The sequence below is a fragment of the Mercurialis annua genome, linkage group LG1-X, assembly GCF_937616625.2.
Source record: "Mercurialis annua linkage group LG1-X, ddMerAnnu1.2, whole genome shotgun sequence".
In the NCBI taxonomy this organism is placed as follows: domain Eukaryota; kingdom Viridiplantae; phylum Streptophyta; class Magnoliopsida; order Malpighiales; family Euphorbiaceae; genus Mercurialis; species Mercurialis annua.
This window is the reverse complement of record NC_065570.1, coordinates 61,821,638-61,836,323: the sequence shown is the minus strand read 5'-3', so window position 1 is coordinate 61,836,323 and position 14,686 is coordinate 61,821,638. Positions and strand designations below refer to the sequence as shown.

General features: G+C 31.8%; 1 protein-coding gene across 1 annotated transcript; it reads left to right on the top strand.

Annotated features, from left to right (window-relative positions):
• Nucleotides 1-3,576: 3,576 nt before the first annotated feature.
• LOC126665547 (peroxisome biogenesis protein 3-2-like) lies at nucleotides 3,577-10,850 on the top strand. Its single transcript, XM_050358371.2, has 7 exons — nucleotides 3,577-3,917; nucleotides 4,398-4,559; nucleotides 4,670-4,869; nucleotides 5,003-5,133; nucleotides 8,068-8,195; nucleotides 8,797-9,024; nucleotides 10,434-10,850. Exons 1-7 carry the CDS (start codon nucleotides 3,904-3,906, stop codon nucleotides 10,687-10,689), a joined length of 1,119 nt encoding a protein of 372 aa, XP_050214328.1. The 5' UTR covers nucleotides 3,577-3,903; the 3' UTR covers nucleotides 10,690-10,850.
• The last annotated feature ends 3,836 nt before the right edge of the window (nucleotides 10,851-14,686 follow it).

Sequence of the window (14,686 nt, the reverse complement as noted above, 5' to 3'; positions counted from 1 at the left end):
AGACTCTACCAGCATAAGATAAAAAATTACTCTACCATGTAGAAATTATACTAGTTATTTTATCAATAATCCCTTTACAATCATGTTTAGACAACCTATAAGTGATAAGAGGGATACCAAGGTATCTCAAAGGTAACCTGCCCTCAACAAAATCCAAGGACTGAATAATCTCTTTTTTAGTATTGTTATCCACATTACAACAGAAAACTTGACTCTTATAAGGGTTGACACTTAAGCCAAATATAGACTTGAAGGAGTTCAAAGTGTTAAAGAAAAACAACACATAATTGATATCACCATGACCAAAGAGGAGTAATTCATCAGCAAACATAAGATGATTAATTTTAAGCTTGTGACAATTTTTATGATACTTGAAATCAGAATTGACATTTTTATGCATTCTGGAAAGGTATTCCATGCAAAGCACAAAAAAGGAGGGTGGGGGGGGCATAGGATCCCCCTGTCTAATACCTTTATTTGACTGAAACAAAACACCAGTATTCACATTCCAATTAATATAGAAGTTTGTTGTTCTAATGCATTTTATGACAAGACAGATAAAGCTATCAAGAAACTCAAGATAAATAAGCACTTCCTCAATGAAATCCCAAGCAATAGAGTCATATGCCTTCCTAAGATCAATTTTAAGAAGACATATAAGGGTACCATTATCTCTATGATAGTTTCTAACTAAATCATGGGCCAACATAATATTATGGGCAATGGATCTTTTAGGAATGAAAGCTGACTGGTTTTCAGAGATAAGACTACACAGAATGGGACCGAGCCTAGTGGCAATGATCTTGGTAATGATTTTATAGAGGACATTACAGCAAGCTATAGGTTTAAAATCAGCCAAAGTTTCAGCATTAGAACTTTTGGGAATAAGAGCAATGGAAGTAGAATTTATAGTTCTAAGAATCTTACCATTCTGGAAGACCTCCTTCATAGCTTTGACAATATCACTTTCAATGACTTCCCAAGAATGCTTGAAGAAATGGCCGCTAAAGCCATCAGGGCCAGCATCTTTGTCACTTCCAATGGAGAACAAGGCATTTTTGACTTCAACTTAAGTAACAGGTTTGCTAAGCTCAGCTATGTCATCAGCTTTAAGACAATTCCTATTCCTAAACTCCTCCCTGCTGATATTAACTCTGCTATGATTATTATTGTCATTGAACAGATTAGTATAAAATCTAGTCATCTTTTTATGTATGTCTTCTTGATTACTGATGCACTCTCCATAATCAAGCTTAATGATAGAAACACTGTTCTTAATCCTCTTATGCTTAATAGAGTTGTGGAAGAACTTGGTGTTGGAGTCCCCAAGATTTAACCACCGAATTCTGGACTTCTGTTTAAAGAGACTTTCTTCACAGTTTAACAAGTATCTCAGATGGTAGTTCATGGCCCATTCTTCAGCAAGAAGGTAACCGTTTAAGGGATCTAATTGAACATCTCTTTGGACCTTATCCAGACTATCTCTCTGCTCCTTTACTCTTTGAGAGATTTCTGAAAAACACTGCTTATTTAAATGGCAAGAAGTCTATTGGTGGTATCAGTGACATTCTCATTTGGTTTGTTCTTGAAAGCTTCATATTCTCCAATGAGAAGCTCAACCTTCTTGTTCTTAACTTGAACCGTTCCTTCATGGTAGTTCTCAAGAATCCTCCACACGTCTTTAGCCGTTTTGCAATGTTGAACCCTTCCTTGCTCTACTCTATACAAAGAAGAAAAAATCACTCAAATAGCCTTCCGGTTGAGAGCATTAGCTTGGATGTGATCCTTGGTCCACTCTTTTCTTGGCCAAGATAAAATAGTATCATCCTTCACTTGAGTAATGTGGTCATAGTAACAAAAGCAAATGGAAAGTTCCGCATGTATGTGGATTTTACGGACCTCAACAAAGCTTGTCCCAAAAATTATTTCCCGCTATCCAACATTGACTAGTGGGTAGATGCCACCGCATGTTACAAACTTTATAGTTTGGCGGATTTGCCACAAGATACAACCAAATTCCCATGAAGGAGGAAGACCAAACCAATAGAAGCTTTATTATAGGTGAACAATAAATTAGGAAGACAGTGGAAGTGTATGTAGACGACGTAATAGTAAAAAATAAGAGTGAGGAAAACCACCCGAAGGATCTCCAGGTGATAATGCAAGTCCTCAACAAATTCGGTATGAAAATGACCCCGACAAATGCACGTTCGTAATAGAAGGAGGAAAATTTATAAGATACATGGCGTATCAAAGAGGAATTAAAGAAAATTCAGAGAAGATCAAAACCATCTTATAAATGACTCCACTTAAAAACCAACGAGATGTTTAAATCTTGAACCGAAGAATAACAACAATGGGGCAGTTCATCTCGTCCCCAACCAGGAGATGTCTTCCATTTTAAAGTGTTTAAATAAGTAAAACAAGTAAATAAAACTATTAGAATTTGAAATCCATCTATTATCACTTTAAAAGGATAATAAATAAAAAGGTTTAATCACCAAAAAAAACCCTCACCTTTTAGCCCCTTTTCAGTTGTACCCTGACGTTATAATTTTATCAGTTGCACCATGACGTTGTAATTTTGTCAGTTGCATCCTAATTCGCACTTTTGGGTTTCAATTCCACCCTCAAAATTAAATTGGACTTTTTTCACTCGGGAAAAATTCATAAAAACCTTTATAAAGTACTCGTTTGAACTCTTTTCCACATAAAAAGTTAAAAATGGATGACTTATTTTAACTTTTTTCAAATAAAAAAGAGATCAATTTAGTACTTGAGGGTGGAATTGAAGACCAAAGGTGTGAATTAGGGTGCAACTGACAAAATTGTAATGTCAGGGTGCATTTGAAAAGGGGCTAAAAGGTGGGGTTCTTTTTTTTGGTGATTAAGCCTAAATAAAAATTTAAAAGAAAAAATTAAGTTTAATCTATACTATATATAAAAGCACGGATGGGGGGGAGGGACAAACAAATTTACTGACTAATCCTTTTCAATTTACTACTAAATAAAGATTTTATAGTCATTAACTACTTAGTTATTTAATTAATCACTATTGTAATTAAAGTCCTAATTAGAATAGGTAGCTAAATTATCTCCAATTTAGTTTTTAGTATGTAAAAAATAACTAACTTATCTCCAAATTAGTAGGAATATCTATCCTTTGGTTTGATTTAACTACAAAATTAAAATACTATATTTACTCAATATATTATTAGTTAAATTTCTATCTTACTATTTTTAAAGATATTATTAATAAAATTAAGTTAATTATTTAATTATGATTATTATAAAACCAAAAGAAGAATAAATTCAGTATGAAAAAAGAAATTTAATAACCGAATATATTATATTTATTTTGAAAAAAATTCTTAACTAATTTAAAATTAATTATAAATAAAAAATTGATACAATTATAATAAATTTACTAATAAATTCATTGACGAGTTACGTTACGAGCCACGTGCATAGCACGTAATGCAAAACTAGTTATAGAAAAGAAACTACCAAAAAAGTGAAGTTGTTTAACAAGATGATACTTCAAAAGTAGTAGGAAGTCAAAAAAAGGGTCAATCTTCAATTTTTATCTCTAGTCACTGTTATAAATAATAAAACCCTCAATCGCATTTTCTCTCTGTTTTTTCTTTAAACCCTCAGAATTTATTGCTTCTCCAAACATAATTAATCCAACGTTCTCTTGCTCTGGATACTTTGATTAATTCCCTAATCTCTCATACTTATTCACTTTCAACTAATTAATTTTAGAATCGGAGAGAGGCATATTTATGATATATTTTCAATTATTGCTTTCTTTCATAGTGGCAATGGAATTGTATGCTACCAAGGATTAAATTATGTACTTTCTAGGGTTTGCATAGCTTCCCAAAGTGAAAGGAACCAACAATGCTTCCTCTAAGGTTATTATTTTGCTTTATTTCTTCATTTCTCACCTGGGTATCTATCTCTTTCAATTATTATTTTTCTGTAGTTTGCTGTTTATTCATTTATCATGATTTGGCTAATTTATGCTGACTGTCTGCTATATCTAATTGTTTTAAGTTTAAACCTTTGTTAGAAACCTAGGTAGTACGGACACGGACACAGACACAGGAAACTGTTAAATGGTGTTATTCTAAAGTTTCCTTTGTAAAAAAGAAATTTCACAAGTGTCCGAAACATTTCCGGGACATGACGATTGAATGAAGTGTCCATGCTACATAGTTAGCAACACTACTTTTGCTGTTGACTGCTTGCATTACCTCTTTTTTCTTTTCTTTTGAATGTGTTTCATGTAGGGTTAGCTTCAATGTATGTTTTGTTACAGGGGTTTTGGTTCATTTTTCTTAGTGTTCTCTAAATTGCTGGTTCCTGATTTTGCGTCTCTTTTCACTCCATAGGGGTTTTTGGAGAAGGCATAGGAGAAAGTTTTTAATTACATCAGGTGTTTTAGGAGGGGGTTATTTTCTGTATAAATTATACAATGCACACAAGTGCAGGCTTGCAGATTTGGAGAAAGAGCTTGCAAATGAACGCGAACATGAAGAACTCATCAAGGCTCAGTTAAAGATTTCTAGTCTTTTCTTTTGTTCTTGTGCGTTGATTCCGCTTTTTTGTTTAAGGGGGATATTTTAATTTGGATTTTGTGCTCTTTGTTTTTTCGGATCAATAGAGTAGCAGCCCATTTCGAGAACATTCAAAGAATAGCTGATACAACAACGTTGCCTCATGCAATGCGTTATTTAAGCATCCGGATCGCAGAAGAGTTGGACCTTTCACAGCTTACTGAGAAATTGATGAAAGGCAAGGGTCAGCCCAGCACTTTGACTCCCTTGGAAAAACTTGAGCTCTGGGACAGACTCAAAATCCTAAGTATACTGTTGCAGCTTTTCCTTGTGATGTCTGACATCTGAGTTTATGTTTTTATACGTTTCTTTCGTCTCTCTCAAAAGTTTACTACTTACATTGTGGGTTCTTCAGAATCTCATGGTTGTGGCTTTTGCAGGTTTCACAAGACTGGTGGTTTCCTTGTGGGCGATGACAATATTGAGCCTGTACATCAGAACGCAAGTGAATATTCTTGGAAGACATTTGTATATTGATACCGCACGTCTTCTTGGAAGCTCACTCTATATTGTAAGAACCATTCCATTTTATGCTCCTGTCTCCAAAATATTTGCATATTTTTGTTATAATTGATGGCACTATAAATTTGTTTCTTCTCATAAAGAGAAAATTTTCTGCAGTAATTATAGCTTGCATTGATGTTTTAATAATGTAAAAAGGACACTTTATACTTTGGTCGGAAAGGTGAATTAATGTGAGATCTGCTTTCTGCAAAATTTCTCCACTAGTGGTTAGGAATTTTGATGCTCTAGTGGGGGGGCTTATGTATTATTTGTTGAATGTAGTAGTGAGATGTAGTTCATTATTCAATTTTTGTTGAAGGATTGATGTTATTTGCTTTGTTTAGCATTTTAAGCCAATCAATGTAGGCTTAAAATGAACAAATTGATACAAACAATGGCCCGTGCCTTTGTTTCACTAGTACCCATGACGGAGTATGTGCTACCCCTATCCCTTTTTTTTTGGGGGGGGGGGGGCAGGGGTGGGGGATCTGGAGGATTCGATGCAGTTAGCCTGATAGTTGATATATTTTGTTAGTTAAGTGAAAGGTATATGTAGGACTAGATGGCATTCCTAGCTCTTACTTTCTAGTTCAACCCTTAGAGTGTAAAATGAAAGGAAAGTCTGGTAGGAGAAGCTCGTGTAATATGTATGGGACGGGTTTGGTCCGTCCTTAGCCCGAGGAGAAAGGAAAGTCACTTTGGTTTAGACTTTAAAGAGTTTAGCTGACGTTATAATAGGAAAAATTGTTATATCATAACGATAATGAAGTTGGGTCGTTTAATCTAGGCTTCAGAGCTTTTAAAATTGAATAGATAAGAAGGGAAAATCCGATTATGTTCGATTTTAAATTTGCACAACTAAGACAAAATAGATGGTAATGCATGAAGAAACAGGAGAGGAAAGTTGTAAAGAGTCAAAAAAAAAAAAGAATGAAGGGACATAAAAGAAAGGAGATCCTTTGTCCTTCCTCCTGGTTGTGAATATATGATGGCTAGGCTGGCTGGTAAGCAGGGGCTTCTTCCATTTGCCTTCTGTAAATTGCTTCAATTGTAATTTGACACGTACAATGTGACCTACTTTCTTATAGACCAATGTCCTTCTTGCTTAGCTAAGGTATATTTGAGCAACAGGTAAAGAAATGGCTGCATGCTAACCTCAAGACGTCAATAGTCCACCTACAAGTTCGCAATATGCTTGCTTGGTCATTAAATTGTCATGTATACAACTTTCTTTTATCTACCGATTTCCTTGTGTTTCTGAATGCAGAAGTAGTCAATATAAAACGTAAGCATGTTGAGATTTGACTAGTATGCAAGTCTAGACGCTCTTCTCCTAGCCGCTGTTTTAGATTAGAATTGGCACCTTCGCTGTAGAAGCACCTCTTTCCGACACTAAGCGCTTGAAGGATTAAAAAATCGCAAAACTTTAATTCCATTAATAATTAGACTCTGGTTTTTTGTTAATCGACTGTTGGACAGATCTTGAAAATTTGCCGCTCGTCTCTAAACATTCCTACTATCATTCTGTGCACATATATTTATGCATGCTTCCACGTAAATTTTTCTTTTTGTATGGAGTATATATGAGATAAGCCTTCCTGCTTATTGAAAATGCGTAACCATATGGTATTTTTCATTTGAGAATCAAGTGATCAATACTTAATCTGGAATACCACACATGCCTATTACCTTGATCAAATGGCATTGTGGTGTAAAATGGACTTCTTTTTCACATGTGTATTTCTTTCACATTTCGGTTGCATGGTAAACTTGCATCTAAATTGGACCCGTAGAACACAATGTACATGGTGTTTAGATAATCCTTTAGGTCTTTTGATTTCAAAGTCTTGTCATCCATGGAGCATTTCAGTATTCCACGTTCATGTTTGTATTATCCGTAATTTAATTTTAAGTTTCAAGCATGGTTGTCCGATGAGATGACCAATGGTTTTCATTGAAGTAATATGACATTAAATGGTGACATCCATTTTCCTAGCTCTTGGATTAATCAGGTGTGCATACTTGATTTTCTGTTTATGAAGTAAGACTATTTCAAACTGCTAATCAGACTAAATTAACTAATCGTAACAGTAATACATCCACACCCACACCCACACCCACACCCATACCCATACCCACACGCACACGCATATTCTTTTATTGTCCTGTATTCAAATTGTTAATGGGGGATTAATCAGGTGATGTAACTTTGCATACTTGATTTTCTGTTTATGAAGTAAAGACCATTTTTACCAACGGCTCAAATAGTATAAGCGCTGGGCAGCAAATTGCCAAGGTCGTGGGTTCAATTTCTAGAGTAAGACCATTTCAAAGTGCTAATCAGACTAAATTAACTAACAGTAACAGTAATACGTCCACGCACACACGCACATACATATTCTTTCATTGTCTTGTTATTCACTTTTTTAATGGGGGATATTCCTTCTCATGATTTAGCTTTCCTGCAAATACCATTTTCAAGAAATTTTTGTATCTTCTCTCTCTTGATTTTAAGTTCTAATGTCATGCCAAAGTAAGTTTTATTTTCAGTTGTTAATGATCACATTAGCACTATGGATTTTTATTGGTTTACGAAGACCAGTTGGGATTTCCTCTCCCCCCTTTTAGTTATGGATTTCAAAAGGGATGTTTTCGATTGGACTAAGGCTTTCTTGAGCTAAACCTTTTACTTTAACTCTCATGCTTGTACTTTTGCCTAGTCAATTAATTTTTAGATATGTTTTCAAGTCTCTAGTGATAATATATATCATGCTCACCAAATCAGGCGCATGATATGTTACTTCTGGGTTGTATTTTATGATCTGTGATCATTTTATGCTCATAACCGATTTTTTTTATTGTGTAATCTTGTTAATGCTTGTTATCCATGTCCTGTGTGTTTTCTCATTTATCTAAAAGCAGTTTTAATTCCTTTAAACAGGAGGATGTCGATATTATTGAAAGAGATGGCCAGAAAAAGTTTTTGGCTAGTTCTGATTTTCTTGCTAACGTTGGCATCCAGGCACTGAGTTCTGATGTCCAATTAGCAGCAGCAGAGGTTTTCAAGGGGTAAGGTTCTCTTATTCGAAAAGTTGGCCTGTGCTAGGTTTTAGTTGTATGATCCTTCTTTATACCGGGAAAATTAGTCTTAAATATTAGTTTGCCCCTAAACTTGTATGTAACAACTAACAAGTACTAACAAGTACTAACACCAAACTTAACTTTTTTTTTTCAATTAGTTTCCTGAACATGTTATTTCTTTTATCAATTAGTCCAAATTGATTGTCAGTTAGTCTCTTCTAGTTATTTTCAAAATTGATACATTTTATTGAATTGATAAAAATTAAAAGTTTAAAGGATTAATTGACAAAAAGTTAATTTTATTGTTAATTGGCCATCGCGTACAAGTTCAGAGGGAAACTTAATACGTATGTCCTGATGGATTGAAATAATGTCGGAGTGTTAAATGGAAATGAACATTTTTTCAAAGCAGAAAATGCCGGATACATCTGATGTTAGCTGGAAATTTATCAATCGCATGAAAACCATGGAACCATCAGTCTGCTGTTAAGACTCTGTTGCTGAATGCATATGAAAACAATGTTTGATCATTTATTCCAACCTGTATGATAAAAATTTGTTTATATCTTTATGATCTTAATCTGTGCAGAAAACAGTTGAGGGATTTCTTCAACACAACAACCCTCCATGAAACAGTTATGCAGATACTCGACTTGTTAATGAGCAGGAGAAGTCCGCATCACTGGGTAGAATATGTGATGCCTGCCGATACTACGTTTGATGAACAACCCATAGATTCCATCAGTGATGATGCACTTAATATTAATACTACAAAGTTTGAACAGCTTATGGCTGAGGCCCGAGCAGTGATATCAAGGTATGTTTACAATCCCAGTCATGAATATAGAATTATATTCTAGGAACAACAACTAGCAAATGACATATGAGAACTGAAACAAATTGTGACAGTTAATTTGCATAGATAATTATATAATATATGATGTAGTGATGCTTTCAAGAAGGTCTCATACACCGGTTTGTGACAATCTTCTCACCCAAATCTTGGTTTTTTTGTGGTAATTATTGAAAGTTGATGTAAGATACCTAGGGCTGTGCATTCAGACCAAACCGAGTGAAATGCAACCGTGGAATTTTTTTTATCAAAATTTTAGACTGAATTGAACTGAATATTTTTTGGTTCTGTTTGTTTTGTTTTTCTTTTTTGATTTTCTACAATACATAAGGTATTAACATATGATGCACGGAAACCTTATGTGGGGTGAGTTTCCCCGTTTCAGAAACGTTTCCGTTTCCGAAACTCTCAGAAACTCTTGGGAAACGTTTCGGGCCCGTTTCTGTAAATACTAAAAATTGGAAACTCGTTTCCTTAAAGGAAACTCGTTTCCTATTTTAAAAAAATTCTTAAATAATTAAAGAAAACCCTAAAAAAGGTTAAGTATCTTATCAATCATCCATAGACTTTTATAATTATGGAATATTGATATGCTATATTTGTTATATATTCAAATCATAGACTTTTTTATTATGGAATTTAATGATATGTTATATTTGTTAGATATTCTAATAATTTATCTTATCAATTGTTATAATAGTTTATTTATATGAAAATAAAATTTTATAAATAAATTTTTATATCTACATATATATAGTACATAATTTTATAACTTTTAATATTTATAATTATACCCCTATATATTTACTATTTACACGTTTCCCCCCACGTTTCTGTTTCCTATATTTTGGAAAAATCCGTTTCGCCGTTTCCGTTTCCGTGCAACTTAGAATAAATGTATAAAGAGCAAATTACGTTGACACCTCTCACGTATGATAGTTCACAATTTCGTCCGACTTATTTGAAAATTAAATGATATGGTCCTGCACTTTTGTTTGTTATTATTTGAGCCCTTCCGTTCATTTTTTTGTCTTGGTCAACTAAGTTAAAGGAGTTGATTAAGTAAATTAGATTTCAGATTAGTCCTTAAACTACTTTTGAATTTAGTATAAGTAAATATTTATTTTTATGGGATCTAATGGTTTAATAAATTCAATTTAAATTTTTCTTAGTTCTATTAATTTATAATTTTTTTTACTTTTCTTGCTCTCTTACCTTTGAAACTGTAAAATTTTGAAAACTAAAAAACTTATTTTTAAAAAATGTTAAAAAACGAAAAATATTATAGGTTCCTTTTGATTTTTGCATACCCCTAAAGATACCCACAAGACTTTTTACGCTGCTTCAAACTAGTATATTTTCATGGGTTGCAGTGCTGAGTTCCTGGTGGTGTTGGAAACATCATTGAAAGTAGCCGTGGAAGCAATTGTGGATGATTTGGGAGCTGAGTCGGGTGGTGGCAGCCTGACATCAGGAATGCCACTGGCAAGAGTTGTGCCGCGAGTTGCACAAATTTGCCCGTTACTGCTTGAAGAACCGAGTGAGAATCGGTATCTCCAGATCATCCGGACTGTACAACAAGCTGAACAATTCTTCAGCATCCTTTATGCGGGTATGCCAACCTCGTAATAGATCATGTTTTTAGCCTTTTTATACCATTGTAATCAATTTGTAGCTGTGCTTTTACAAAATTCAAACTAGGGAAAAGGAATAAAGAAACTTACTAAAAACATTGTCTCATCAACTTGTAATTCTTTACTCAATAAACAGCTGTTTTTTCTTGTTTATCATTTCTTTTGTTGGATATTTTGTAGCTATGGCTGAAGCATCCGTCATATTTGCGATATCGCATGTTTCTTTTTTGTTTATAATTTTCTTTAATTAAAATATCAAACGTTTCTATTAATTTTAAATTTGTGCTACTATTTATTTAATATTTTATTATATTGATAGCGGATTTAAAATATATATGAACTGAATAAGATAATTAAATTTTGATAAAATATATTTATAATAGATATATAGTAATTATATATTATGATGTTACTAAATTATTACTTTATTATTTATATTATATTTTTTATTATTTTATCTTAGTTTTTGCATAATCTTTTTTCATAATTTTTACATAATATATGCAAAATTAGATAATATTTTTATAATAGTACCATTATATTATCATAAACTTAAATAATATCAAGGCGTATTGTAATATATATTATTATAAACTTATCATAATATTATCATTGACCTTATCATAATATTATCATAACTGTATAATATAAAATTATATTACGTATTTTATCATAATTTTACTATAATCATATCATAAAATTATCATAATATTATTATAACCTTATCACAATATTGTCATATCTTTATGACAATATTATCAAAGCCTTATCAAACTATTATCACAATTTTATCATAATATTATTATAGATTTATCACAATATTATCAATCTTATCATAACTTTTATCATATAATTATATCATAATATTATCAGAAATTTATTATAATCTTATCAGATTTTTTTAATATAATTTATGCAGAATTAAATAACATTATCAATTTTCAAAAAAAAAAAAACCATTATCATAGTCTTATTATAATATTATCATAGTTTTATCATAATCTTATCTTAGCCTTATCATGATATTATCATAGATTTATCATAATTTTTTCATAATTTTTATATAAATTATTTTATGTAATATTATCATTAACTGTATGATAAAATTATACTTCAAATTCAGTTCTTTCTAAATGGACAAACCTGAAACACATTGTTCGCATTATAAGAAACACATACAGATGAAAGAAAAAAATGGAAGCTAATGCTTTATCATTCCAATCAAAACATTTGGCATTTGGGATAACAATTACTTTAGCTTAGAAAATAAATAATCAGTCTTGAGAAGTTACATTTTCTTGGTGTTGGTTGTATGTTACTGTGAAATTTGTGAGCATGAACGGATGAACTTTAAAGAAAGAAATAGGTAACCGTTTCATGAAACAAGTAACCGCTGCCTCTGCAAATGTAATTTCTCATTCCACACCCATCAAGCATCACATCAAAGGATGAAACTGCCATTGTCGGCCGCAAATCTCAAACACGGTGAAATGGAATTTCTCAAACCATCAAGTGATTAAGTCGCTGTAAGTTATTTTTCCTAATTATAAAGAGTATCAAAAATTCATACTACTTTAGTATAATTTCAACCATCATACGCAATATTATCTTTTACAAATATTTTACTTTTTTATTTTTCTATACTTCACACTTTTTATCACAATATCTTCATCACAGTAGAAGTCATTGATCATTTCTTCATTTGAATTTTATTGGTTAATCTTTTTAGGCAATTGAATTGTGAGTTTTATTAGATTTGTTTAAGATTTGGGAGTTAACAATCTTAATTTCAAATTTGAATAGATATATTGCGTTGATTTTTTTTCTTCGAAATTTTGAAAAGAAAACCAACTTTTTCAATTTTAATGTATATGTGTTATTTATATATTTAAAATAACCGTTGCCGGAATACAACGGTGAAACGTGAAACAGTCACCGCTTTATTGCTGGCACTGTTTATATTTCTTTTTTAGTTTTGTTGTTACACTGATCGGAAGTCGGAAGCATATTTTTCAAATGTGAGAGTATAGATAAAAGCCTCATCTTTCAGTCGGTTACATTTCATTGAAAATTTGGTTGATTGCTTTTGTTGTTTAATTTGACTTCTATATGATGTTGTACATACAATATTTTCCTCTCCTTATCTCAAAATATTTGCTTTATGTGTATGATTCTGCAATTATATAATTACTCTTTATCATTTTCTGGAACAATTTTCTCGGCGTCTCACTAAAAAAAATATACATATTAAATTAGATTTAAGTATTAGTTTCTGCTACTGACTTTCACAATTAAATTAATTCCCCAATATGGATGGTTTCTTTTCTCCGTGTAGGTGATTATTTTTTCCGTTTAATTTTTATTTAACACTTATCAATAGACATAAAAATAATTATTCAATTTAAAAACAATAAGTTAATTCATATAACGACTTACATATTAATTAAGTTTTTTTTAACAAAACATATTTTATAAGAGGGGCCTTCCAATCGGCCCCTCTAACTCCTATTCTCGATAGATAACTCGGGAATACTCCTACAACGTCAAGTATGATTTCACTAAATTCCTATTTTATTTAAAAAAATAAATGAACAGGCATGCTATGTTGGGATCCCTTTTTGGATAGTTTTTCAATCTACGCTACTACATCTTGAAATAAACCCACAATATACTATTATTATCATACCATTTCTATTAATGGTATGTGTTTTGTTCATCTTTTATATCGTCGGTTTATTTAATTGTTCTACTGTTTGTTTAATAAATTATTTAAACTTTAGTTTATCTTAATTTGTTAAATGAATGTGTATTTGAATGGCTCTTATAATTGCTATACATATTATTATTTGTTTAAAGAATTGTTATTTTTTTAATGGGATGGTCATTCTTATGTATATTTATATATTGTTATTTTTCGCAAAAAAAATGATAATAAAAAAAAGAAACCAATAAAGACTATAATTTGGACGTACATAGGCATACCCAACTGTTAAAAGAATATAAAAATAAAAACAAATTAACAAAAGCAACAAAATAAGTAACAAAATACAAAAAGAATGAAAGAATTTAATGAAGAGATAAAGGCAAAATAATATAAATTAGACATAAATTTACAACTTATGAGTTGCATGTGTCAAGCTAAGAATCTTATTAAGAGTAATAAAAGCCAACATCACAGTGATTTGGATGTTCAATCAAATAATCAGATGATTGAAAACCTAAAATAAAGTAACTCAATTTATTATCTATTTGTTGTTTTCCGTTCTGCCGTTGCTGCTTTCCGTTCTGTCGCTTCTGCTCAGTGTTCTGCCACAGTCGCATTCCGTTCCACTGCTGCCACAGCCGCCTTTCTTTGTCGTTTCAGCTGGAAGTGGCTCTTGAGCATTGGATTTAAATACAACAGTCTTATCGTCGAACTAATAATGAACGAATGCTGGAACCGTTGAAAAAAGTCAAAGAGAAAAAGAAATAGTCATGGATTTGATGCAGAAAGTTAATTATGTGATTATCGAAAGGGAAAGAACTCAGAGAAGATAGCTTATGTATCGTAAACCAAGAGGAGTAAAAAATGCAGCTTTTGAAGTATTTTTGAATATTTTTTTTTAGAATATTTAGGTATTATAATAATAAAATAGTTTTTAAAATAGAAACATAAAATGTTAAAAAACATTGGGTATTTTTGTTAACTTTTTATGCGTGAGGTAAAATCTACAAATATGTTAGGAATTTGAGTGTTTGTCCTAAATTTCTCTACTAAAATTAAACATAAATTTTAAACCCTCCAAATGTTTCCAAAAAATGGTGAGTAGATTCTTTTTATCCACTATTTTTTCACATATTGTACCTTTCTACCTAAAAAGCAACACGTGTCACATGCGTAAGGCGCATTAGATCGCTAGACACATTAGTGCGCCAAGCGTGTAAGGCGCGTCAGTGCACCATTTTGTCAGCGATAGTATCCCAATGCCTTCGAGATATATCTATGATCATAT

What these genes read in the sequence shown, in the direction of transcription:
- LOC126665547 (XM_050358371.2), top strand. An exon ending in GGACAGACTCAAAATCCTAA is followed by an intron (nt 4,870 to 5,002) that starts GTATACTGTTGC and finishes TGGCTTTTGCAG; the next exon opens with GTTTCACAAGACTGGTGGTT. An exon ending in GCAGCAGAGGTTTTCAAGGG is followed by an intron (nt 8,196 to 8,796) that starts GTAAGGTTCTCT and finishes TAATCTGTGCAG; the next exon opens with AAAACAGTTGAGGGATTTCT.